Source organism: Phyllobates terribilis, unplaced genomic scaffold, assembly GCF_046119375.1.
Source record: "Phyllobates terribilis strain yellow unplaced genomic scaffold, ASM4611937v1 Scaffold_5__5_contigs__length_657084704, whole genome shotgun sequence".
Classification (NCBI taxonomy): Eukaryota; Metazoa; Chordata; class Amphibia; order Anura; family Dendrobatidae; genus Phyllobates; species Phyllobates terribilis.
Genome location: NW_027362765.1, coordinates 470,976,126 through 471,002,917, shown reverse-complemented (window position 1 = coordinate 471,002,917; position 26,792 = coordinate 470,976,126). Strand labels below are relative to the sequence as shown.

Sequence of the window (26,792 nt, the reverse complement as noted above, 5' to 3'; positions counted from 1 at the left end):
TTCTTAGAGATGCTATTGTAGAATATCTTAATGATAATAACTGTCTAACTCCATATCAACATGGATTCATGAGGGATCGCTCCTGCCAAACAAACCTGATCGCCTTCTACGAGGAGGTGAGCTCACAGCTGGACCGGGCAGAGTCAGTGGATGTTGTATACCTTGACTTCTCCAAAGCGTTTGATACCGTGCCACACAAAAGGTTGGTATATAAAATGAGAATGCTTGGTCTGGGGGATAATGTGTGCAAGTGGGTAAATAGCTGGCTGAGTGATAGAAAGCAGAGGGTGGTTATCAATGGAGTAAGCTCAGGGTGTGTCAGGGTTACTAGCGGGGTGCCTCAAGGGTCTGTCTTGGGCCCTATATTATTTAATATATTTATTAATGATCTAATGGAAGGGTTGCATAGTAAAATAGTAATATTTGCAGATGATACTAAACTTTGTAAAGTAGTTAACACAGATGAGGATAGGGCACAGCTACAGGAGGATTTAGATAAATTGGGGAGTTGGGCCAAAAAATGGCAAATGGGGTTCAATGCCGATAAATGTAAGGTCATGCACATGGGAAAGAAAAACAGCAGTCACCCATACATATTAAATGGGAAAACGTTGGGGAAATCTGACATGGAGAAGGACCTGGGCGTCTTGGTTAATAGCAAATTAAATTGGAGTGCCCAGTGTCAGGCAGCAGCTGCGAAGGCAAATAGAGTCATGGCATGCATCAGAAGAGGAATAGGGGCATATGATGAGAACATTGTTCTTCCTCTGTATAAAGCGCTGGTAAGGCCGCACTTAGAATATTGTGCACAGTTCTGGGCTCCGGTGCTCAGGAAAGACATATTGGAACTAGAGAGGGTACAAAGGGGGGCGACTAAGGTAATAAAGGGAATGGAGGGACTAGAATACCCAGAGAGGTTGTCAAAATTAGGCCTATTTACATTGGAAAAGAGAAGGCTTAGGGGAGACCTCATAAACATGTATAAATACATCAGGGGGCAGTACAGAGATCTCTCCCATGACCTGTTTATACCAAGGATGGTGACAAAGACGAGGGGGCACACTATGCGTCTGGAGGAAAGGAGGTTCCTGCACCAGCATAGAAGGGGATTCTTTACGGTCAGAGCCGTGAGACTCTGGAACTCTCTGGGAGAGGAAGTGGTGATGTCCAACTCACTTAATGAGTTCAAGAGAGGCCTGGACGCTTTTCTTGAGAACAATAAAATTACATCTTATGCTTAGTGATAGTTAATTAATCCAGATTGGTGTCGGGAAGTGAATTTTTTCCTCAATGATGTAAATTGGCCTATACCGCATGTTTTTTTTTGCGTTCCCCTGGATCAACGCTGCGGAATAGCTGCAGTGCACAAGAAATAGGCTGAACTGGATGGACGCTTGTCTTTTTTCGGCCTTATAAACTATGTAACTTTCCAGCCGCCGTCTTCAGCTCTTCCCAGTGCCTCTCTCATCTTGTGACCACTACTTCTCACTGGCCAGAAGTCAGAGGTAATGGCCACAAGCTCTTAGTGCAAGTCTACAAGGGCCTCGTTCTGGCTCTCATAGACTTACATTGAGTTGTGACTTCCGGCTCGCCCAGCAAACACTGGAGCAATCCGGAAGTCACAACCTGCTGAAGACAGATCAGAGTGACGCCGATAAAAGATGAAGACAGCGGCTGGTAACTATAACATTGTGATTTTATAAAACTACAGCAAGCTGCCCAGTAACCAATACTTTGCTGGAATCAGGGTCTATGTCTCTACATTGTGCTGCTTTCAGATTAAGTTGCAAAACCTTTGTGAAAGTTTCCCTTTAACATGGTCATGAGAATGTAGGCAGTAGCATAATAGGACCCTCAGATAGATGCTGTGTGCCATTGTTCCTCGTATACATGACACACTTTTCCTGGGAAGGATTCCCAACAGGGGACCATTAACCATTATTTTAGAGTTGTTTCATTGTGCCTTACATACCTAGAGAAACTCTTCGGTTCTCATATATAAAAACAGTATCTGCAAAAATGTTGTTTGTTTTGTTTGGGGAAGAATGACTTTTTCTATGAGGCAGCTTAGATACATGCAGTCCATTGTAGTCATCATCATCATAATAAATAGCTAAGTAAACAATATAATACATTTACTAGAGAATCTTTTTCTTACTTGGTTTCCTTCATGTATCTTCCCATTGCCTGATCTTGGCTGCTTTGATTGCAGGATTCCAATTCCATGTCTGCCGGAGCCATCAAACATCTTCTTGTCCATGTGGTGCTGAAGGTCCCGGGAACATGTAGCATTTTCTTCCAATTCCGCAGGTCTGTGAGGGTAGTTTTCTTTGTTATTGTCATCTCTGCTAATTAGAAAGATACAACAATAAACATAGTATCTTCCCATCGGATGGCTGTATTAAAGTGAGTCATTAGGATTTTATACCCCAAGTTAATGACATGTATATAAAGGCGCTTTAATGCTGAGTGAATCCTTACCTTTCTTGTAGAAATCCGTTTTTCTGTTTTAGAGAAATCCATAGTTGAAATTGTATGCTAATGAGCTGCAAGTGCAGTGGGCGGGCAATGCACTTGCAGCTCTCCTGCCTCTCTGCCCTTTCCTGCCTGCTGCCTGCCTCTTTCTGGCAGGTGACTCATGTTTCAGTGACCTGTCAGTTTTAGCCAGGAAACAGTCAGCGGTCGGAGAAAAGGCAGAGAAGCAGGAGACCAGCAAGTGCAGAGCCCACCCATTGCACTTGCAACTCATTAGCATAAAATTTTAACTATGAATTTCTCTAAATCAGCAAAATGGATTTCTACAATGAAGGTAAGGATTTACTCAGCATTAAAGCCCCTTTATATACAGGCCATTAGATTGGCGTATACAATCCTGATGAAAGGTTCACTTAAAGAGGTTGTCCACTGCTTATACATTGATAATCTATCCTTAGGATAGGTCATCAATGTCTGATCGGCCGGGGTCTGACACCCGGCACCCCCGCCGATCAGCTGTTATCAGGGTTGGCGGCCAAAAGTACTCACTTGCAGAGCGGCTTAGTCTTCTGGTAGTGGCCGAGGTAGGGTACATCCACCTCCTATTCAAAGACAACCAACTCCGCAAGTGTGTACTTCTGGCTGCCGCCACCGATAACAGCGGATCGGCGGGAGTGCCAAGTGTCAGACCTTGGCTGATCAGACATTGATGACCTATCCTAAGGATATGCCATCAATGTAAAAGTAGTGGACAACCTCTTTAAATCAATGAATGAACATAATGAACAGGCATAAAAGTGGCTGTATTAAACTAGTAAAACTTGGCTGCTTTCTTCTTAAAGTTCTGGACTTGAATGTACTAGACACAACTTGTTGCTAGAGAATGGCTTTTTTTGTTGTACACTGCTGTGTTTTTCACTGAAGACTGTATTATTAAAAATAGATAAATATAGTGGAACAAAAAATATTGTAATCACTGAACACAAAGAGGAAACAGAAAACTGACACCTGAGATCAGTAGCTGACAACTACAGTGCTCATACGTTCTGACATGACATGGGTCAGTGCTACAAATTGAATTTTCCATTGTAAATTGATAATATTAACAGGAGCTCCAAGGCAAAGAACCACTACACTTACTTAACCTCATTACCGTTGTGTTAGCCTAGTGAGAAGGCCATTTATCATAACCTTGTCATTAGAAGATCTGCTGCACATGAAAAGAGAGATCATTTTTCAGCCATGTAAAACAGTCATTTGCTACTAAATAAGCAGAATCAAATCAATTTATGAGAAAGTGCACGCCATCATATACTGAGCAGCACGTGGAAAACATTGCTGATTCATCAAGACTGACGTAGAGCACACTTGTGCAGCCCCAGTCTTCAGAGAAGATGTGCGAATCCATTAAGTGGCATGCGCCTCCAAATGAATTTGTACTCTGAATGGCATGCGCCTACGTGCACCAGGCCAGAGATACTACTACAAATATCAAAGACTGACTGTCACTTCCAAACAGAAAAGCAGGTGTGAACAGGTGAAAGCTAAGAGAGCCACTTCCATATGTAACTAACAACAGCCACCGACAAGGTGACCCTCTTTACTGGGAACCTAACGTAATATGATACTTCTCCTGGGCTGGAGAGGATTCATATTAAGTTAGGTTTCCAACAAAGAAGGTTGTTTTGTCGGTGGCTGCTAGGCCCAAATGAATTGGCCAATTTATGCGCTAAATATCTTCATTTTAACTTTTTTTCAAGAGCAGCAATGCAATTGCAATTTCATATATTCCATATTTGCATACTACAGCATTACAGAGTGCAGCTTCAATTTGTTAGAGATACTACTACAGTCAGGGACTGGAGTAACATTTCTGGCATACAAAAATGCCATCACTTTTATGGAATTGAACAAGTCGGCGTGGCCACGCTGAGGCCTGGCTCCTCTCCAGCGCCACCCTTATTGGCAGAACTGATTAAAACTGGCATGAAAATGGCAAAAGTTGCAAGATTTTTGCAAAACTCAGCATTGTGCAAAAATGTTGCGATTTTTCAAAGCTTTTCCACCACATTTCTGGGGTAAAAGCTTTGAGGAATTGACCCGTGTGTGTTTAGGCCCTGTTCACTCTTTTTCGCTGTGTAAAGTATTTGACGGGAAAGACTACTGAACTATACGTTAAACAGACGCAAGGACCAATGCTTAACAGTGGTATCCATCACCTGGAGGCTACATTCATACGACTGTGTATTATCAATCTGAGTGCTGTCCGTGGAAAAAAAGTGTCATCACTAGGACCAATGTTACTCGATTGGGATGTTCAGAAGATTAGTTTTTGCAGAGGGCCGAATGTCCGCATGAAAATAACTGTGGCATACATGTGTTTCTTCTGTATTTCGGAATAGATTTGGCTAATTCAAGTCTATGGGTGCACAAAAAAAATCTGATCTCATAGGGCTCAACCATATAACATTCTAATTTTATGGATACATTGCCATTATTAACATAGGAAACTGTTTTTGATCTTGGAAATTTTATTCACGGCTGATGTATAAAAACAAATGCCGCATGGATTGCATATGGATGGTATACAGATGACAAAACAGATGAAAAACTGTCAGTTTTTCAGGATGAAAATCCAACAATATTTTATGCACTCATGTGAATTTAGCCATAGGCTGTAATAGCATGCAATTAATGGCTATAACATGCAAAGTATAAAAATCTCATAATATATACATTTAAAGTGAACCCGTCACTTTACAAATTAGTCCAATCTGCAGACAAAATTCTGTAGAGCAAAAGGAGCTGAGCAGCTTGATGTATATTAGAAGGAAAAGAAGTAGAATAATTTCTTAATATAAACCACTATTCATTCTGAGGTTAGGAGTCCAGTAGGCGGTCTTAATCATTTTTGACACCCTTCCCTGTATGACCATTTTATTCACATGTATATATTATAGCTCAGAAGTGGCAAGACCATTTTAGGGTCTCCCCGCCAGCAATAATGGGGCAGCAAAGAGTTGGAAAAGCCTACCAATCAAATAACGGCTCCCTCCCCTCTTTTTAGCCACTTAGATTCTGTGGTCAAACTACTTAAACTACTTGGACTGGAACTAGTGTTACGAGGAAAAAATGGAGATTTGTGATCCAGCACCAATAATAGATAAAATTCCAGCAGAGTTACAAGTCACATAGAAAACCGATGAAGGACCAGGATATGCACCACCTTACGCGTGTCACTCACTACTGTCCTTACTTGTAGGCATAATATGTCTGAAGTCATTTATTCACTAATGACTGTGGATTTAGTATGAGATGCTAGAGCTCCTCTAAGTACAATGTGTAAGGGATCTGATACTTTTGTTAATTCTGTGTATTTTAGACAAAAAAGGAAAAATATACAAAAAAAAAGGAATCGGCACAGAGATTTTAATCTAAAAACAGCAATGATAAAGACAGAGTTTCACTTTAAGAGTCTATACATAGAAATATATACTTCACATTACAAATCGGATATCTTTAATACTGTATATAAAGATACATTTCTACCTAGTAGTTTTCAGATGCACTTTATTTTATGTGCCCTGCCCTACAGTACGTTAATGACCTCAATGTATATACTGTAACCTAAACCCTTCAATATCACTTAAAGGGCTTGTCCACTACTAGGTCGACCCCTTCTTGATCTAAATGTTTGGCCACGATAAGATAAAAAAACCTATACTTACTTCCCGTGCCGGTGATGTTCCAGCAGTGTCAGCATTCACGGTCCTGGGACTCTCGTGCGGTTGCTGTGACACGTGAGCCTGGCGCCCAATCAGCGCTGGCAGTCCGGGCTGCAGCTGCTTTCTGACTTCCTCTTCATGTTCAATTCGACAGGAGGCGGGGACAGTGACGCCAGCGCTGATTGGGCTCCAGGGTCATGTGTCACAACAACCGCATGAGAGTCCCAGGACCACGAGTGCTGACACTGCTGGAACGGCGCCGTCACGGGAGGTGAGTATAAGCTTTTTTATTTTATCGGGGACAAGCGAGGGGTATGGGAAGTGGTGTCCAAGTAGTGGACAACTTCTTTAAGAGTATGATGTACCTAAAAGATGAAATTCTGCAGTTCTATGATTAAAACACAGCATGACATCCATTAATCCCTCAAATCATGATGGAATTATATGCAGATTTAATAAAGCCAGTTAAGGATTTCATTGTAACCTAATTTTGCTGCAATAAATTAGAGTTCAAGGTAAAATTGTGATTATTTAATGTTGCATGAGATGTGTCTGATATTAAGTGAATGGGGATGAGCTGCAATACCAGACACTGCCCACAAACATGAGTGGCACTGTTTCCCTTTCTTTTTTCTAACCTAACCCTTTAACTGTAGGGTCACCTTTAACAAATTAAGACCAAGAAAATAAAAAAGTGCATAATTAGCATTTATGTTATACGTTCTTATTAGTAGAATTACTTCCTTTTTATACAAATACAGAGATGCAGGAAAGTTTCTGCAAGTAAAATTATCAGCAAAATGTAAACTGCCCTTCATGTCAGTTCTTAATATGTCCATGTGTTCCACCTCTAGGGTCTACGCTTGGATCATAAAGGCTTTCTCCCATTTTATTAAACCATAAAGAATGAATTAGTGAAGGAATGGAATATGAGGACATATTCAGCTTCATATAGATCTGCCCCCTATGGTGGACATTAGGACTTCCACAACTAATTGAAGTAACGGATGAGTGGTATTTATCGTGGTCAGTGCTTTATATGTGAAAGGCCATGTTCACACGTTCAGTATTTGGTCAGTATTTTACATCAGTATTTGTAAGCCAAAACCAGGAGTGGAACAATCAGAGGAAAAGTACAATAGAAACACGTCACCACTTTTACGAGAGAAAGAAAGATTTTCCAGCTCCAAAGTTCCCCATTGATTTCTATGGGGTTCGGATTCAGGTTCAAGTTCAGGTACAGTTCTGGTGCCCGAACCGAACTTGGTCGAACCCAATGAACCCGAACTTCCAGGGTCCACTTATCGCTACTTACAAATACTGATGTAATGGCCTTAAGTGAATGTTTGCCCTTGAATATAATTGTTTTTCTAGATTTAACATTTTGTGCTGAATAATTTCTTAATATTTTTTTTATTAATCGGAGCTCAATTTTGCTGATCAACAGGTCCAGGTACCCCTGCACAGAAATAGATTCAGAAAAGGACATACCCCTGGTGCGATCTGTGCAGTGGCACAAGGACAACATCTGCAAGGAGTTTGTATGTTCTCCCCGTGTTTGCGTGGGTTTCCTCCGGGTTCTCCGGTTTCCTCCCACACTCCAAAGACGGTCTGAGAATTTAAATTGTGAGCCCCAATGGGGACAGTGATGATGATGTCTGTAAAGTGCTGCGGAATATGATGGCGCTATGTAATTGACCATAATAAATGTAAAACTGTGATAATATCAAAACTACAGCAATCAGCCCAGTGAGTAACACATTACTGGAATCAGGGTCTCTGTCTCTCCATTATTCTGCTCTCAGATTAGGTGGCAAAAACTTGGTGACAGGCTCCCTTTAAGTAGTCCTTGTAACTCCAGAACTAGTATGGCTGAAAATGGATAATCACCACTGATTTTGCTGACATGATGGTGGCTCTACAGGGTCAAACATAGGCCTAACCACTGCATACACATTAGGACTGTAGACCTAAAGGAACAGCTCCAGAAGTGCTTCAGTGCAAGAATCCCCTATACAAGAATCAGATCCATGTGTGACTATTTTGGAAGGGGAATATTGAGCTTTACTTCAAACAAATCTTAATTTTTAGGTTTATTTGGACATGGTCTTTAAATGGCAGCTGGTTTTAACCTTAAGAATAGTCTCAAAAATGGAAATAAGCATTTTTTTTAGTTTTTATATGTATAACTGTTTACTACTATTAAAACTTAATGGAATATTGGTAAGTACAATACGTAAGTCTTTAGCTTTTTCAATGTCCATAATGAGAGTGATTATCATTGCAGACACCAGCATGTGGGACATAAGAATATTGCTTACATGATAACGGTTTCTCTTTTCTACCTGTAGCTACATCAGTCACACTGAGACGCATATTATTAGTTATAGACAATGAGTATCATCTGTTTACATAAAAAGAACCTTTAACAGCATAGGAAATCCAGTAAATTTGTTGGTGTATCACTCCTAACTGGTTCCTCTTTAAAAAAGGCAAATACGGGCCAACGAAATTCAAATTGAGCCCGACTGCAGATATGACACAGGAGATTATTTATTACTGATGCATAATATACTGAGTGGCTTAAAAGGTTATTGGCTGCAGTGATCACATATCTGTGCCAGGGCATCATTACTGGAGCAGGCACTACAGAGAACAGCAGGGTCCCAGGAAGCATCTGAAGGGGCGACTGATCGGTAAGAGAGTTTATACATAGCGGAAATTCTGAAAATAAAATCATGGCTGCAAAACCCAATGAATGAAACACTGAACAATTATGTAAACCACTGTCTCAGGTCCCTGTTCACTTCATAGGGACCACACTAAGGAACATGTTACTTCACAAAGGCCTTAACTGACAGTGTTCTTTGCCACCAGTTTCCAGACTCTTCCTATCTCAACTCCTGTTTTCAAGAGCCCTACTTCTCCTAACACCGCAGCCGGTGTCTATAAGAGTCCCGTTCCTCTTATCTAGTATCTGTGTCATGATTCTGTAGTCTGATAACCCGGGGCCAGGGGCACCTTCCCGTCCCTAATGCTAAGGGCGCCCTAGCTATCCCTGCTCCCCAGGTCACTTCTGATGGTGAAGATGCTGGGGCCACGTACCTTGCTGAGCTCCTGAATCAGCCCTAATCTGTCCTCTCCCCCACCCAGGGAAGTGAGGAGAAATAGTGTATGTAAATACACAAACCAGACAAACAAGGAAGGATGTACAGGGACAAATGAAGATACCAATCATACAAAATATCACAGACAACAGAGGGAAACACTGGTGAGATTAGGTAGGTAAACAAAATAGGAGAGGATGGGGACTATGCACACAGCTGAAACACCTAACAACAGTCATAGAACAATTCTCCAAAATGCCTCTACCCAAACCAACACCTCCACTCCTCACCAGGCAGTACAAGACTTAACACTGGCAATCCAGATTTGCAAGAGGCGAGAATATATAGGAGAGGAGTGGCCAATACTGAACAGCTGAGATCATCCAAGCAGGAAGCTTCAGAGACTCCAAGCTGAACAAATTAACCCCTGCACTGCTGAAAGAAACCTGCACCGTTTAATATGAGGAAGAAGTGCTTCTGATCAGTGCAGGAATACGTGAACTCAGACGCTGCGGTCTTCTGGCTCCTCTCTGTCGCGGTAAACCCGTGACACCCTGTGCATTAAGGCCTCATTCAGACATCTTTTTTCATGGTTAGAACATGTACATATTAAAATCGTTGGCGCTGTTCACATGTCCATGCTGTTTTTGCAGACTGTATGTACGCAAAAAAAAATTACAATGACGTGTCTGTTTTCTATCCCATTACGGATCAACATCACTTATACTAGTCTATGAGTCCATGTACCGTAAATTACGAATTGCACATGGATACAATTCATGTTCAAACCATCTGCTGTTTGTTTTTAACACTGTAATGGGTAGGAGAAGCTTTGGAATGTTTTGGGGATTTTCTTGGCACTGGAGAACATCACTGATGGTAAAATATTACACACTGACCAAACACTGATGAAAATCTGATTGATCACACTGATGAAAATTAAGCCATGTTTTCAAGTAAAAGAGAAAAAAAAAGGGATGTATAAAAGTCCACGAAGTTACAAAAGCAACCCCCTAAGGTAACCTCTAAGCAACTAAAGGCGCCCCTCACTGTTAATGTTCATGAGTCCACTCTCATGAAAAAATGACAGTGTGATATTTTTGACTATTTTTTTATGTAGTTCTCTTTATCTACTTTAAGACTTTTGTGAAAATCTGATGTAATTTTAGGTCAAATTTATGCAGAGATATGGAAAATTCTGAAGGGTTTACAAACTGCAAATACCACTGTAAATTTTATAAATCATCACTTTAGAGGGAATGTGTCACTTTGCTCCATACTCCCTTTGGACGTGTAAGCGTAAGCCAGAGGGCCCGCAGTGGTGCTTTTATATAGCAGTCTGCATTTACGATCTGTGGGCAGAGACAGTGAGGAAATCCAGCACTTTGAAAGTACAGCCATAGGCTGCAGCAGTGAGCGCATCCAGCACTCTGAAAGTACATTCTGACTGCCCCTGACTGTACTATCACAGCAATGAAGTCTTGACCGCCGTGGCCCACAAATAGTAAATCCGCAGTGCTGTATCACTGCATGACTAGAGGCCTCTAAAACAGTTCACAAAGCTGCTCTTTGTGATCTTCAGACAGGAAAATCACATACTGGAAAATCAATCCAAAACATTATCGCCCCACCTCCTTTCGCCAAAATGTAAACAGTGAGGGAAGAATTGGCATCATACAAGCAATGCCAGTTTATCTTTGCAGCAATCATAATGCTACATAGCATTAACTTTATTATTATTTTTCTTGGCAAAGTTAAAAGTTGCTCCCTCTAGTGTCCAACAGTGGACAATTTGAAACCTTCAACATTTAATTTTTCATATTTTCTACAATTAATAATAAAAATAAAACATAAAAAATAGTTGCAGACTTCATTGATTACATTGGTATACAGTGATTTGGGGCCAACGATATCTGAACGGTTTTATATTAAGTTTATGGTGCTGATTAAGAATACGACTTTGGTTTTGCCAGATTCACTCTAGTTTCTGAGATATTTAATAGTTAACTAATTACCGTGTTTTTCGGACTATAAGACGCACCCCAAATTTTGGGGTGGAAAATAGGAAAAAAAGATGTTTATAAGATGAGGGTCCGTCTTATAGTCCGAATTTAAGGTCTCTTACCTGGGGGGCGGTGGAGCAGGGTCACAGGAGGCATGGTCCCTTCCTCAGGAAGCTGGCAGTGGCAGAAGTGGGGCAATACTGCGGGCCCTGGGTGGGAGGAGGGGGTATCCCAATGGTGCAATGCTGTGGGGCCCAGTGTTGGCGGTGAGGCAGAGCAGAGTGTGCTGAAGAGCAGGGTCCCTTCCTCAGGAGGTCACCGGCGGCGGCAGAAGTGTGGCGATGCTGTGGGCCTGGTGTCGGTGGTGAGCAGAGTGGAGTGCATTATTGCTTTCCCAATCTGCGCACACGTCACCTCCGGGAAAATGGACGACAGGAAAATAATGATGCACTCTGCTCTGGTCACCGCCGCCACCGGGCCGCAGCATCGCCACACTCCTGCCGCCGCCGGCAGCTTCCTGACGGAGGGACGCAGCTTCACCACCGCTGCATCCTCCCGGTTAGCCTGCATTAGGACTATAAGACGCACCCCCCATTTTCCTCCCAAATTTAGGTGGGAGAAAGTGCGCCTCATAGTCCGAAAAGAACGGTAATTACAGTAGAATTCTGGCTTTAAGAAGTCGCTTTTATAGCATTGTAAGCCTAAAAACTGAAATACAAAGTAATTATATGGGATATTTCATTACCTAAGACACTGTTAAAGAGTCAAAAAACCAAAACCTATTGCATTTGTTATCACACATTGGGGGAATGCATTATTTTCATGGATGAATTATCTCAAAACTAGAATCAATTCAGCAAAACGTGGGAGAAGTTATCTGTCATCATTATATGACTATGATGATAATAGGCCAACTTTTGCACTAATAACACTGCACTGTGCAAGTCGTGGGGAGTGCAGGGACTTCTCACTTTTGATATCGGTATAATACATTTGGCTGCTACAGTCTAAGACAGTGTTATCTACCACGTTAGTCTATGAAACTGGGTTGATAAGTTGTTAAAAAGCTGTGAGAATAAAATGTCCCATGGGAACGAGAAGCTCCTCTTGACTTATTTGAAATGTAGGATAAAAACATAAAAATTGTTCAGAATTGTTTTTATCATCAGAAATACTCTGGTGTTACAATAATATTTGCATTTACCTTTTCCATTGTTGTGGCTATTTTCGAAATGTGATTCAATTGCATACATTTGCATAGTGTCATAAAATTTTCTCACTACATATCTGGTATAAAAAAGTTACTGCTTTGGGGCATCTCATTTTTAAGAAGCATGGAACAGAGGAGCGGCACCAGCCCGTGAGGGAAGTATGCTTTTTTATTTTATAAAACATATTAGGGACATTGGAAATGGGGTTATAGTGGACCACCCCTTTAAACTGTAGTCAATAAGTTAACTGGGTTGCAGGACCAAGATATAGAGGTAATAAAGGTTGTAAATGCAAAGAAACATTGATTGTGGTGGTTCCACATGTCAAAATCCCACAAATTTATGGTTTAAAGTACTATTAGTAAGTAAACCTCTGTTAAAAATGCCTGATACAAGACATATGGATGATTCATACATGAGTGAGGCTTGTATGCCCCAGAATCTAATGGCCTGACAAGTAATGAAAACTGAAACAGAAATGGAACATGGAAACAACATAATAACAGTATATTTGTCATGGCTCAATTTGGGGATTCGATCTGCAGACTTGTTGCTGCATGGTCGGTGAGCTATTGCCTTTTATTCCCTGTCCAAATGCTGATGGTTCCAATTGTATTTGTTTTCCCTTTCTTGGTTTGCTCTTTTCCCAAGTTTTTTTTCCATTTTCCCGTTTTGGTCTGCCCTGTCACATTCTTCATTGGGTTTTATATGTTCACCCTTCACTGCACTTCCTTGCTGGCTATACTTCTAGGTGTACTTGGTTTAGAAGTTCCAGCACTTCAGCTACAGGGTTTACCTCGCGTGGTAGACACCAGTTGAATTCTTACGGTGAGTGTTTTTTTTTTCCTTCCCAGTTCCTCTTTCTTTCTCCTCTTTAGGTTTCTGGGAGGTTATACTTGTTCTGTTTACTTTTGTCTCACTTTAGCTTTCCCTCTCTACCCTATATGAAAGTGTTTTAATTTTCTCACCCTGGGTTTTTGTATCTTCCAGCACACTTTTCCCTCCTCTAGTTGGCAGTGTGTTGCCGGCCTCCCCTCTGGTTCCTCAGGAGGTACGAGAAACCCCTTGATGGCCTTTTAGGGGGCCAGTTCCAAGGTGGTGCTGTTGAGTTGTGCAGCTAGGGTTTTCCTAGTCTGTACAGGAACCAGTTGGGAGCGGGTGTGGCATCTCCCTCTAGTAGGTCTTCCCTTTTTTCGTTACGTTCATATCACATTTAGGTAAAAAAAAACTTTGAAGGGAATGGTATAATAAATGGATTCTTAATGCCACAAACAACAGTGAGGGTCTCCAATCATAGGCATGCTTCAAAATAGATAGATATAATAGTCTCAAGTAAATCAAGCAAATCTTTGACATATAATGTGAATGTTTACAAAAAAAAATCACAGGCCAGCACACCCCTTGGTATAAGTGTACATGGACACTATAGCCATTAAAAGACAAATATAATCTAGAATAAAAACAATATGTATAAACACTGCAGTAAGTAAATAAATAGCAATACAAGTAAGAAACATCGAGTACTTAGTTAACATTTTTTCTATAAAAGAAAAACTAAAAGCCATCATACCACGATAAGGTGAACCAATCAGGATCGTCACTACTTTAGATACTCACCTCGCTATGTGCCAAAAAGCCGCAAAATAGACGGGGGCAGAACTGGACCTGGGCCTGACTATGTTGTACACCTGCATTTGGAAAGTTGAATATATAAGGTGCACAGACCAAGAGGCTGCCACACTCCACAATGTACTGAATAGAACAAACTGAAGGCTGGTTGGCAAATAGTGAGGTGAGTTATTGGAGTAGGGACCATCCTGATTGGGTACACTATGTCACAGTGGGATCGGATTGATAAAAAAAAAAATGTTAACTAAGAACTAGTGTTGAGCGAGTATGTTCTATTAACCCTTTCGCCGAGTATGCTCGGGCCAAGCTCCGAGTATTTACAGCTGCTCGGTGATAAGGTTAAATCGCTCCAGTGTGCATGATTTGCAACTGTTTGACAGTTTTATTACATGTGAGGAATGTGTAAGAAATAGACATTCCTCACATGTAATAAAGCTGTCAAACTGTTGCAAATCATGTACACGGGAGTAATTCAACCATATCACCGAGCAGCTGTAAATACTCGGAGCTTGGCCCGAGCATACTCGGACAGAACATACTCGCTCAACCCTACTAAGAACCCAATGCTTCTTACATGTGTGTCTATTTATTTACAGTAGGGTTTCTATGCACTGGTTTTATTCTAGGTTGTATTTGTCTATTAATGGTCACAGTGTGTATGTGAGCCTACATATTACATTTATACTGACAGGTGCATTTAGCACATTTTGGGGTGTGGCCGCTTCCTCGGTATGTGCACCTAATATATTTCGTTTTCCACAGGAAGGTGGTACACACAGTCAGGCTCAGGTCCAGCTCTGCCCCCGTCTATTTTGAGACCTGCAGGCCCATATCGAGGAAAGATATTAGAGATATGGACTATCTTGACTGGGTATACCTTGTTGCGTTGGGATGGCTTTTACGCATTTTTTGTTAAAAAATATTAACTAAGAACCCTAGGTTTCTTACATGTGTTTACTATTTACTTACTGAAGAGTTTCTATGCATTTTTTTATTCTAGGTTATATCAACATAAAGTATTTAGTTGCCATTATAATGAACAAGAGGACTTCCACCCTTACTGAGTAAGACCTCTAAAGAGGCACAATCAAAAAAATAGCTGAAAGCCCTACACTCACAAACAATAAATCCATAGATATTTATAAATTTACAAGTATGGTAAAAGTTGAGAAAATGTTAGTAAACATAACACTTAAAATTGTAGCTTTCCAATATTGGAAAATCTAATTGAGTAAAATAATGAAAAAACTCTTCGCACTGTAGTCTATTGAGTTAGAAGACAAGTGCGCTGGGCTGAAGAAGCCGGCATTCAGGAGTATAAGGTTTCTCCTATCGATACTCCCTGCAGTGTGAGCCCAGTATGGATTTTCTTCTTCCTTGTTCTGGCCTCAGATTGTAAACAATACAAGAGCAATTCCCCAATGCAAAACCATAAGAACAATGGCAAAACTTAATTACATAGTAATATTATGAATATGAAGTATTATACTTCATTGTATACGAGGAACACAAGAATTGATTTAGTATATGATGTTGGTGATGTATCAAATGTAAGGAAAAGTATCCAAGGAAAAAGTAGAGAAGATGTTTTGGTAACCAAACAGATTCCAGAATTCAGTTTTCAGCAAAGCTTTACAAAATAAAAGTAGTATTCTGATTGCGGTTGCTTTTTTCGTTATACTAGTGTTGAAAGCTCTCCATTAATTCGTAATGACAATGCCATGATATACATTAAGCATATCACCAATAAGCTATGCAGCTAAACATGACACTTTTGTAGCACTGCATGACTAGGCAGATCTGTCCTTCATACCTAGTCAATGCAACAGAACAAGGCTAGATACATAACTATACAGTCTTCTTTGACGGGGAGCACTACTTTGGGGTTTCTATTGCAATCCTCAAAAAAACTGGATTCCCACGGGAACCCCATCATAGCATTTCACCTAAATGAAGCCTATAGGGTCATTGTATGGCCTATGTCCTGACAGTGTTTATCTTTTTCCAATATGCATAAAACATGGTCTGCCACATTTTGAAAAACTACAGTCAGACATATGCCATACCATTGGCTTTATTTAAAGAGGTTGTTCACGGCTTTAATATTGATGGGCTATCCTTAGGATAAGTCATCAATGTCTGATCGGTGGGGGTGTGACACCCAGTGCCCCGGCTGTTCAGCTGTTCCCGGTGTCGGCAGCGGCCGGAATTGCCCAGTTACGGAACTGCACAGCTCCATTGACGGAATAGTGGCTACAGCGGGGTATTGCACATCCGCCCCCTATTGATTTGAATAGGGGTGGATGTGCAATACAGTTGATGGAGATGTGCTGTGCAGCTCTGTAACTGAGCAACTTTGTAATATATCCTATCAAAGATACCAGCTTCTTTCTTCTTCTGGACTTATCTTTCACTCTTAATTTGTGGGTAAATTGTGTATTCAGTGAAGACAGATTTTCACATTACTGAGATAGGAGATGACATGTTGCTAGTGCTGTTTTTAACCCTCTGAGGAAGCAACACTACTACATGCAAAACACACTTTGGGGATTTTTGTATCTTAAGTGACTTGACGGGGCACATTACATTACTGGTAACTTCGATTTTCATTATACCATATATGTATGGGCTTATACATTATATCAGCGTAATTATCAGTAATGTGTATGGCCTCGGCGATGTGTATGGCCTCCGTTATGTGTATGGCCTCGGCGATGTGTATGGCCTCCGTTATGTGTATGGCTTCGGCGATGTGTCTGGCCACCGTTATGTGTATGGCCTCAGTGATATGTATGTCCTTGGTGACGTGTATGGCCTCAGTGACGTGTATGGCCTCAGTGACGTGCATGGCCTCAGTGACGTGTATGGCCTCAGTGACGTGTATGGCCTCAGTGATGTGTATGGCCTCAGTGACGTGTATGGCCTCAGTGACGTGTATGGCCTCAGTGATGTGTATGGCCTCAGTGATATGTATGTCCTTGGTGACGTGTATGGCCTCAGTGACGTGTATGGCCTCAGTGACGTGTATGGCCTCAGTGATATGTATGGCCTCAGTGACGTGTATGGCCTCAGTGACGTGTATGGCCTCAGTGACGTGTATGGCCTCAGTGACGTGTATGGCCTCAGTGACGTGTATGGCCTCAGTGACGTGTATGGCCTCAGTGACGTGCATGGCCTCAGTGACGTGTATGGCCTCAGTGACGTGTATGGCCTCAGTGATGTGTATGGCCTCAGTGACGTGTATGGCCTCAGTGATGAGTATGGCCTCCGTTATGTGTATGGCCTCAGTGATATGTATGTCCTCGGTGACGTGTATGGCCTCAGTGACGTGTATGGCCTCAGTGACGTGTATGGCCTCAGTGACGTGTATGGCCTCCGTTATGTGTATGGCCTCAGTGATATGTATGTCCTCGGTGACGTGTATGGCCTCAGTGACGTGTATGGCCTCCGTTACGTGTATGGCCTCAGTGACGTGTATGGCCTCAGTGATATGTATGTCCTCGGTGACGTGTATGGCCTCAGTGACGTGTATGGCCTCAGTGATGTGTATGGCCTCAGTGATGTGTATGGCCTCAGTGACGTGCATGGCCTCAGTGACGTGTATGGCCTCAGTGACTGTGTATGGCCTCAGTGATGTGTATGGCCTCAGTGACGTGTATGGCCTCAGTTATGTATGGCTTCAGTGATGCATATGCCTTTCGTTATGTGTATGGCCTCAGTGATGTGTATGGCCTCAGTTATGTATGGCTTCAGTGATGCGTATGCCTTTCGTTATGTGTATGGCCTCAGTGATATGTATGGCGTCGGTGACATGTATGGCCTCAGTGATGTATATGGCCTCAATGATGTGTATGGCCTCAGTGATGTGTATGGCCTCAGTGATGTGTATGGCCTCAGTGATGTGTATGGCCTCCGTTATGTGTATGGCCTCTGTTATGTGTATAGCTTCAGTGATGCGTCTGCCTTCCGTTATGTGTATGGCCTCAGTGATGTGTATGGCCTCAGTGATGTGTATGGCCTCAGTGATGTGTATGGCCTCCGTTATGTGTATAGCTTCAGTGATGTATATGGCCTCAGTGATGTATATGGCCTCAGTGATATGTATGGCCTCAGTGAGTATATGGCCTCAGTGATGTATATGGCCTCAGTGATATGTATGGCCTCAGTGACATGTATGGCCTCAGTGATGTGTATGGCCTCAGTGATGTGTATGGCCTCAGTGATGTGTATTGCCTCAGTGACATGTATAGCCTCAGTGACGTGTATGGCCTCAGTGATGTGTATGGCCTCAGTGATGTGTATGGCCTCCGTTATGTTTATGGACTCCAGTATGTGTATGGCCTCCAGTATGTGTATGGCCTCTTTTATGTGTATGGCCTCCGTTATGTGTATGGCCTCTTTTATGTGTATGGCCTCCATTATGCGTATAGCCTCTTTTATGTGTATGGCCTCCGTTATGTGTATGGTCTCCGTTATGTTTATGGCCTCCAGTATGTGTATGGCCTCCAGTATGTGTATGGCCTCCGTTATGTGAATGGCCTCCATTATGTGTATGGCCTCCATTATGTGTATGGCCTCTTTTATGTGTATGGCCTCCATTATGTGTATAGCCTCTTTTATGTGTATGGCCTCCGTTATGTGTATGGCCTCCGCTATGTGTATGGCCTCTTTTATGTGTATGGCCTCTTTTATGTGTATGGCCTCTTTTATGTGTATGGCCTCTTTTATGAGTATGGCCTGCGTTATGTGTATGGCCTCTTTTATGTGTATGGCCTCCATTATGTGTATGGCCTCCGTTATGTGTATGGCCTCCGTTATGTGTATGGCCTCCGTTATGTGTATGGCCTCCGTTATGTGTACGGCCTCCGTTATGTGTATGGCCTCCGTTATGTGTATGGCCTCCGTTATGTGTATGGCCTCCGTTATGTGTATAGCCTCCGTTATTTGTGTATGGCCTCTTTTATGTGTATAGCCTCCGTTATGTGTATGGCCTCCATTATGTGTATGGCCTCCATTATGTGTATGGCCTCCATTATGTGTATGGCCTCTTTTATGTGTATGGCCTCCGTTATGTGTATCGCCTCCATTATGTGTATGGCCTCCATTATGTGTATGGCCTCCGTTAGGTGTATGGCCTCCGTTAGGTGTATGGCCTCCGTTAGGTGTATGGCCTCTTTTATGTGTATGGCCTCCGTTATGTGTATAGCCTCCGTTATGTGTATAGCCTCCTTTATGTGTATAGCCTCCGTTATGTGTATAGCCTCCGTTATGTGTATGGCCTCTTTTATGTGTATGGCCTCCGTTATGTGTATAGCCTCCGTTATGTGTATAGCCTCCGTTATGTGTATGACCTCCGTTATGTGTATGGCCTCCGTTATGTGTATAGCCTCCGTTATGTGTATGGCCTCCGTTATGTGTATGGCCTCCGTTATGTGTATGGCCTCTTTTATGTGTATGGCCTCCGTTATGTGTATGGCCTCCGTTATGTGTATAGCATCCGTTATGTGTATGGCCTCCGTTATGTGTATGGCCTCCGTTATGTGTATGGCCTCTTTTATGTGTATGGCCTCCGTTATGTGTATGGCCTCCGTTATGTATATAGCCTCCGTTATGTGTATGGCCTCCGTTATGTGTATGGCCTCCGTTATGTGTATAGCCTCCGTTATGTGTATGGCCTCCGTTATGTGTATAGCCTCCGTTATGTGTATAGCCTCCGTTATTTGTGTATGGCCTCCGTTATGTGTATAGCCTCCGTTATTTGTGTATGGCATCCATTATGTGTATAGCCTCCGTTATGTGTATAGCCTCCGTTATTTGTGTAAGGCCTCCATTATGTGTATAGCCTCCGTTATGTGTATAGCCTCCGTTATGTGTATAGCCTCCATAATGTGTATAGCCTCCGTTATTTGTATGGCCTCCATTATGTGTATAGCCTCCGTTATGTGTATAGCCTTCGTTATTTGTGTAAGGCCTCCATTATGTGTATAGCCTCCGTTATGTGTATAGCCTCCGTTATGTGTAAGGCCTCCATTATGTGTATAGCCTCCGTTATGTGTATAGCCTTCATTATTTGTGTAAGGCCTCCATTATGTGTATAGCCTTCGTTATTTGTGTAAGGCCTCCATTATGTGTATAGCCTCCGTTATGTGTATAGCCTTCATTATTTGTGTAAGGCCTCCGTTATGTGTATAGCCTTCGTTATTTGTGTAAGGCCTCCATTATGTGTATAGCCTCCGTTATGTGTATAGCCTCCGTTATGTGTATGGCCTCCATTATGTGTATAGCCTCCGTTATGTGTATAGCCTTCGTTATTTGTGTAAGGCCTCCATTATGTGTATAGCCTCCGTTATGTGTGTATGGCCTCCATTATGTGTATAGCCTCCGTTATGTGTATGGCCTCCATTATGTGTATAGCCTCCGTTATGTGTATAGCCTCCGTTATTTGTGTAAGGCCTCCATTATGTGTATAGCCTCCGTTATGTGCAGGCATCCGTTATTTGTGTATGGCCTCCATTATGTGTATAGCCTCCGTTATGTGTATAGCCTCCGTTATTTGTGTATGGCCTCCATTATGTGTATAGCCTCCGTTATGTCTATAGCCTCTGTTATTTGTGTATGGCCTCCATTATGTGTATAGCCTCCATTATGTATATAGCCTCCGTTATTTGTGTATGGCCTCCATTATGTGTATAGCCTCCGTTATGTGTATAGCCTCCGTTATTTGTGTATGGCCTCCATTATGTGTATAGCCTCCGTTATGTGTATAGCCTCCGTTATTTGTGTATGGCCTCCATTATGTGTATAGCCTCCGTTATGTGTATAGCCTCCGTTATTTGTGTATGGCCTCCATTATGTGTATAGCCTCCGTTATGTGTATAGCCTCCGTTATTTGTGTATGGCCTCCATTATGTGTATAGCCTCCGTTATGTGTATAGCCTCCGTTATTTGTGTATGGCCTCCATTATGTGTATAGCCTCCGTTATGTGTATAGCCTCCGTTATTTGTGTATGGCCTCCATTATGTGTATAGCCTCCGTTATGTGTATAGCCTCCGTTATGTGTATAGCCTCCGTTATGTGTATAGCCTCCGTTATGTGTATAGCCTCCGTTATGTGTATAGCCTCCGTTATGTGTATGGCCTTGCCTTTCTCCAGCAGACAATGAAGGTTTCCGCTCCATTCCTTTGCTGAGCCTTATTCCCAAGTAGCAGAGCCCTGATCATAGGATTCTGGGGGATCTAAGTGGTCAGACCCCCGGCAATGAGTAAGTTGTCCCCAAACCTATTAATAGGAGATAACTTAATAGTTTAGGAGTAACCCTTTAAAAGAATTAGAAGCAACTGTGACATATAAAGGAGGAATGCCTAAGTGATGATATCAAAAGGTCTTCCATGTATGGATCCTAATCCCTCACTTGATTGGAACTTAGAAATTGTATTTTCCACATGTCACTAGTCACCAAATATAGGGTCAGATGGACAGAAATGTGATATTTACCAGATATTCACACCTCAAGACAACATACATAGTTGTAATACACGTCATATTCTTCCTCTGTGATTTCTAGTAAAAAAAACATCTCGTTTAATGGACAGGAAGCCATGATGTTCCCATGATACACTGTTTAGGAATGCAATTAATGTAAGACTTCAAAAGAGACAACAAGGTGGACTAGCCTAATCCATGCCTTATTAATGCTATTTATACGTCTATGAATACCACTTGATGCCTGCTTATTGCCACTATTATTACATTAGACAGAAAAACGCTGCTGTCACAAACCAACAGGGATGATGCCTCTGACTTCAAAGCAATGGACCGATGCCAAGAGCCGACCCGCAGAGCTTACGTTTCAAAGTTAAAGTAGTTTTATAAAATCAAACCCGATTAACGTTGTGTCATATCCATTAAAGAAAAAGCATTTCACAGTTTCCTTCCGAAGCATATTCTAAACCATTTCGCACGTATTATTTTTCCATGACTTAGCACATGGTCACAGTCAGAATAATAGAATAATAATGGAATATTATTGAGCAATTTATTGATATTGCAACGTGACACAGCAATGGGCAATAATTAAACCTAAAGAATCAGATATAATCTTGTTGTACTTTGTATTGCTTGATTGCCGGTATTGTTTCCTGCATTCTCCATATTATATCTGTCATCTGTGCACTTTGCAAAAATTGACATGGCGCTCAATCCCAAGTGACAGCAACAAAAGCAAATACAAAATTAGGGTGCGTCAAGACAAAGTAACCCCTGTTATTTCTGCCCTACATAAATCACTTGGAGATTAGATTCAAGTATTTGGAACAATTTTGGACATCACAATCTAGATAAGATACATTATAGTGCAGGAGAGCATGAAAGGATTGTACCTAGATTATAAATGCATAGGAAGTCTTGCTTAAGATAAAACATTAGGAAAACAGGTCTTAGTAAATTGGAAATTAGATGCTTGAGAGATAATATTATTATTAAAGGGAATCTGTCATGTAAAATAACACTATTAACCTGCTGATGTGCAGTCAATCTGCAGGCTGATAGCATTCTAACAGCGTTACTGAGAGCCCCGCTGCCAGGAGGAAACTAACTTTTTTCCCCCAGTCAGTGCTCGGCTTCCAGTCATAGGGGCGGCGCCGGAGCGGGTTCAGTCACCACTCTGTGTATAGTGACCAGTGGCTGTAACAGCGCCCCCGGCACTGACTGACAGCCAGCTCTAATACTGTGCCTGCTGTCAGAAAGTGCTAGGGGTGCAGTTACAGTGGTCGCTCTCTATAGACAGAGAGGTGACTGAACCCACACCACCACCGCCCCTATAACTGGAAGCCGAACGCTGCCGGGGGAATAAAGGTAATTTCCTCCTGGCAGAGGGGCTCTCTGTGCAGAAGGCACAGTGTCAGAAGGCTATTAAAAGTGTTATTTCACATGACCGGTTTTCTTTAACAAGGACAAATACAATATACTCATGGTCAAATAATGATTGCTTGGCAGATGACCATTTCATCTTAGGAATTTACAATGGACAAAGGGGCATGAGAATTGTATGTGATAGAATGATTACATCAACAGTATATGATGGGAGTCTTTACAGGAAGAGCAGTTTGGAAGGTTTTATGCATCGTTCTACCATTCAGCGTATATTGTGTGACATTCCTATGTGACCATGTTATCACTTAATAGGCTATATATGGCTGATAGAGTAATGCACATTTATTTTCTGTTTACCTTTGTCAACATATTTCTTTTTCTAAAGGCCATATTTGTAATGTACACTATGAACATGTATGTTGAATATATTAAACACACACTAATATGTATATGTCAGAAGTACTGAGAACATGTACCCTGAATACGTAGGAAAAAAACACCTTTTTAATTTAATACATATGCCGTTTAGCACGTAGTCTCCTGCCATCATGTGTACGCCCCTTTTTCCATTTCTCACTTCCCCTCCTTATATCTATGGTTAACGTTTGCCCTTAGGCTTTAGTCTGTATTTTATCTCCAGTAACTGGCATATTTAGATACTAGCAATCATGATGTGTTGTTGTGTACATTTCTGGATTTCTAACATGTACAGGTGCATCTCACTAAATTAGAATATCACCAAAAAGTTAAGTTATTTAAGTTCTTCAATACAAAAAGTGAAACTCATATATTATATAGAGTCATTACAAGCAGAGTGATCTATTTCAAGTGTTTATTTCTGTTAATGTTGATGATTATGGCTTACAGCCAATGAAAACACAAAAGTCATTATCTCAGTAAATTAGAATACTTTATAACAACAGCTTGAAAAATGTTTTTAAAATCCAAAATGTTGGCCTTCTGAAATGTATGTTCAGTAAATGAACTCAATACTTGGTCGGGGCTCCTTTTGCATCAATTACTGCATCAATGTGGCGTGGCATGGAGGCGATCAGCCTGTGGCCCTGCTGAGGTGTTATGGAAGCCCAGGTTGCTTTGATAGCAGCCTTCAGCTCGTCTGCATTGTTGGGTCTGGTGTCTCTCATCTTCCTCTTGACAATACCCCATAGATTCTCTATAATAGATTCTCTATGGGGTTAAGGTCAGGCGAGTTTGCTGCCAATCAAGCACAGTGATACTGTTGTGTGTAAACCAGGTGTTGGTACTTTTGGCAGTGTGGACAGGGGCCAAGTCCTGCTGGAGAATGACATTTCCATCTCCAAAAAGCTTGTCGGCAGAGGGAAGCATGAAGTGCTCTAAAATTTGCTGGTAGACGGCTGTGCTGACTTTGGTCTTGATAAAACACAGTGGACCTACACCAGCAGATGACATGGCTCCCCAAACCATCACTGATTGTGGAAACTTCACACTAGACCTCAAGCAGCTTGGATTGTGGCCTCTCCACTCTTCCTCCAGACTCTGGGACCTTGTGGAGTGTGTCAATGACTGCCTTCTGGACATCTGTCAAGTCAGCAGTCTTCCCCATGATTGTGGAGCCTACTGAAACAGACTAAGGGACCTGTTTAAATGCTTAGGAAGCCTTTGCAGGTGTTTTTTGTTAATTATTTTAATTTGCTGAGATAATGACTTTTGTGTTTTCATTGGCTGTAAGCCATAATCATCAACATTAACAGAAATAAACACTTGAAATAGATCACTCTGTAATGACTCTATATAATATATGAGTTTCACTTTTTGTATTGAAGAACTGAAATAAATTAACTTTTTGATGATATTCTAATTTAGTGAGATGCACTTGTAAGTTCACCAGTAAACTACAGTTTATTTTCATACTCTGGAGTGGCTTCTTCCATACTAAACTACTGGATTCCTATTTGAGGTACCACCTAGCAACATGCAGTGATGAGAAAAGATTTAAAAAAAATAAATTGACATACACACACCACAGAAATTTTTTGATGATATTCTAATTTAGTGAGATGCACCTGTATATTTAGATCTTTTTTTTTTCATAGCCTGACGAAGGATTTACAGTAATACCCAAAACATTGCTGCTCTTTATTATACCTCACTTAATGTAGTGTAAGTTATGGATATGATTAAAATCAGACAAAAAGTATTTCCAGTATCCCCTGTGCCTTTTGGTGTGCAGTTCTTCCTAGTGTCTGATTGGGAGCTTGTTCAGATGAGCATATTGTACAGAAGAGCGCAGGAAAAAAAAATTGTATCAGATGAGACTCCCCCATTCAAGTCTATGGGTGTGCAAAAAAAAATCAGATCCCCATATGGAACATGTGAATGGCATCCTATTTTTACAGATACACTTCCATCATTAACTTAGGAATCTGTGTACAATTTTGAATGTAGATGTATGAAAACGGATCGCACATGGATGTCACACGGACGTAAAAAAACAGACACACAGGTGGCACATGGATGACAATATGGATGAACATATGGATGAGGTTTGTTGATGAAACTCTGATGATTCTTCATAAGCTCGTCTGTACCCAGAATAATAATGAAGAATCAGGAGTAGAGATGTGTGAACCGGTGCTGAACTCCGAACCCAAACTTCTCCTGGTAGACTGTTTTACAGTTTGGGAGGAGAGAGGAGAGAGAGAAAGAGATATTTTCCAGGTCCAAAGTTTTGGTCCCCATTGACTTCAATGGTGTTCGGGTTTAAGTTCCGGTATAGTTCTGGCACTCGAACCGAACTTTGGATTAAAGTTCAGTCGGGTACCAGAACTTGACCTTCCAAGGGTCCACTCATTGCTATTCAGAAGCAAAGTGGTCTGCACTATCGGCACAAACATCTGCTCTCCTCTTTGCATAAGCTGAGCGTTGAGCAACCTGCACCTAACTAGATTACAATATATCCATGGTCAAATAATGATTATTTGGTAGATGAACATTTCATTTTAGTAACTATACAATGTCGGGGCATAAGTGAAATGTGATAGAATGATTATTTCATTAGTATAAGGTAGAGTTCTTTACAGTAAGAGCATTTTGGAAGGTTTTACTACAGGAGATTGAAGTGATTTAGAAAGAACAAAATCCTATTACATAAAAGTAGACAGCTCTCTAAATATCTGGTCATTCAGCTTACAAATATCCAACCCGTGGAACCTGTCTATTATATATTATTAAGGTCCTATGTGCTGCACAGATCCATAATATAATGCCAATTGTCCACCATGGGCCGTTACGCTACATCTGTGTGCCATATGGATGTCGAATTACACAGGTCATCAGCACAGGAAGTAATGGTCCACAAAACGTCAAGTGAAGTCCCTACCTATTCACCTTCAATAGTTCTTGGTGAAAAATCATCCCTAACATCATCTATTGGGGGACATTCAGGAGATCCCCCCCATACACCTTAAATAGTTGGATAGTATTGTCCAAACTAGCTTACTTCGGCTTCGGCTTACTACTAGGATACTTCGACTTTATCCAGGGAAGCAAAGTCTACAACTGTATAGAGAGAATGGCTGCACAAAGGAGAGCTACGTGTCGGATAGTCGACAAATTCCCCCACCCCCGAATGCAGCATCTTCAGGGCAAGTATGGAGAGCCGGGGGCTACGAAGAAAATAGACCACAAGAGCACAGCACACTGTCTAAATTCTGTGGTTTTAGAAAGTGTTAAAGCAGATGAGGGGATATGATTAAATATATCAAAGTGTCAGAAAAGTAACAAATTAA

At 41.5% G+C, this 26,792-nt stretch overlaps 1 protein-coding gene across 6 annotated transcripts in view; it reads right to left on the bottom strand.

Annotated features, from left to right (window-relative positions):
* FAM13C (family with sequence similarity 13 member C) overlaps positions 1–26,792 on the bottom strand; it is a 503,775-nt gene that overhangs the window by 100,191 nt on the left and 376,792 nt on the right. For 5 of the 6 annotated variants that reach the window (XM_073685472.1, XM_073685469.1, XM_073685466.1 and 2 more), the window contains exon 8: positions 2,159–2,348. In XM_073685472.1, the coding sequence (XP_073541573.1) occupies positions 2,159–2,348 (190 nt within the window). The remainder of the gene's footprint in view (positions 1–2,158; positions 2,349–26,792) is intronic. The other variant, XM_073685468.1, reaches the window with a different exon arrangement.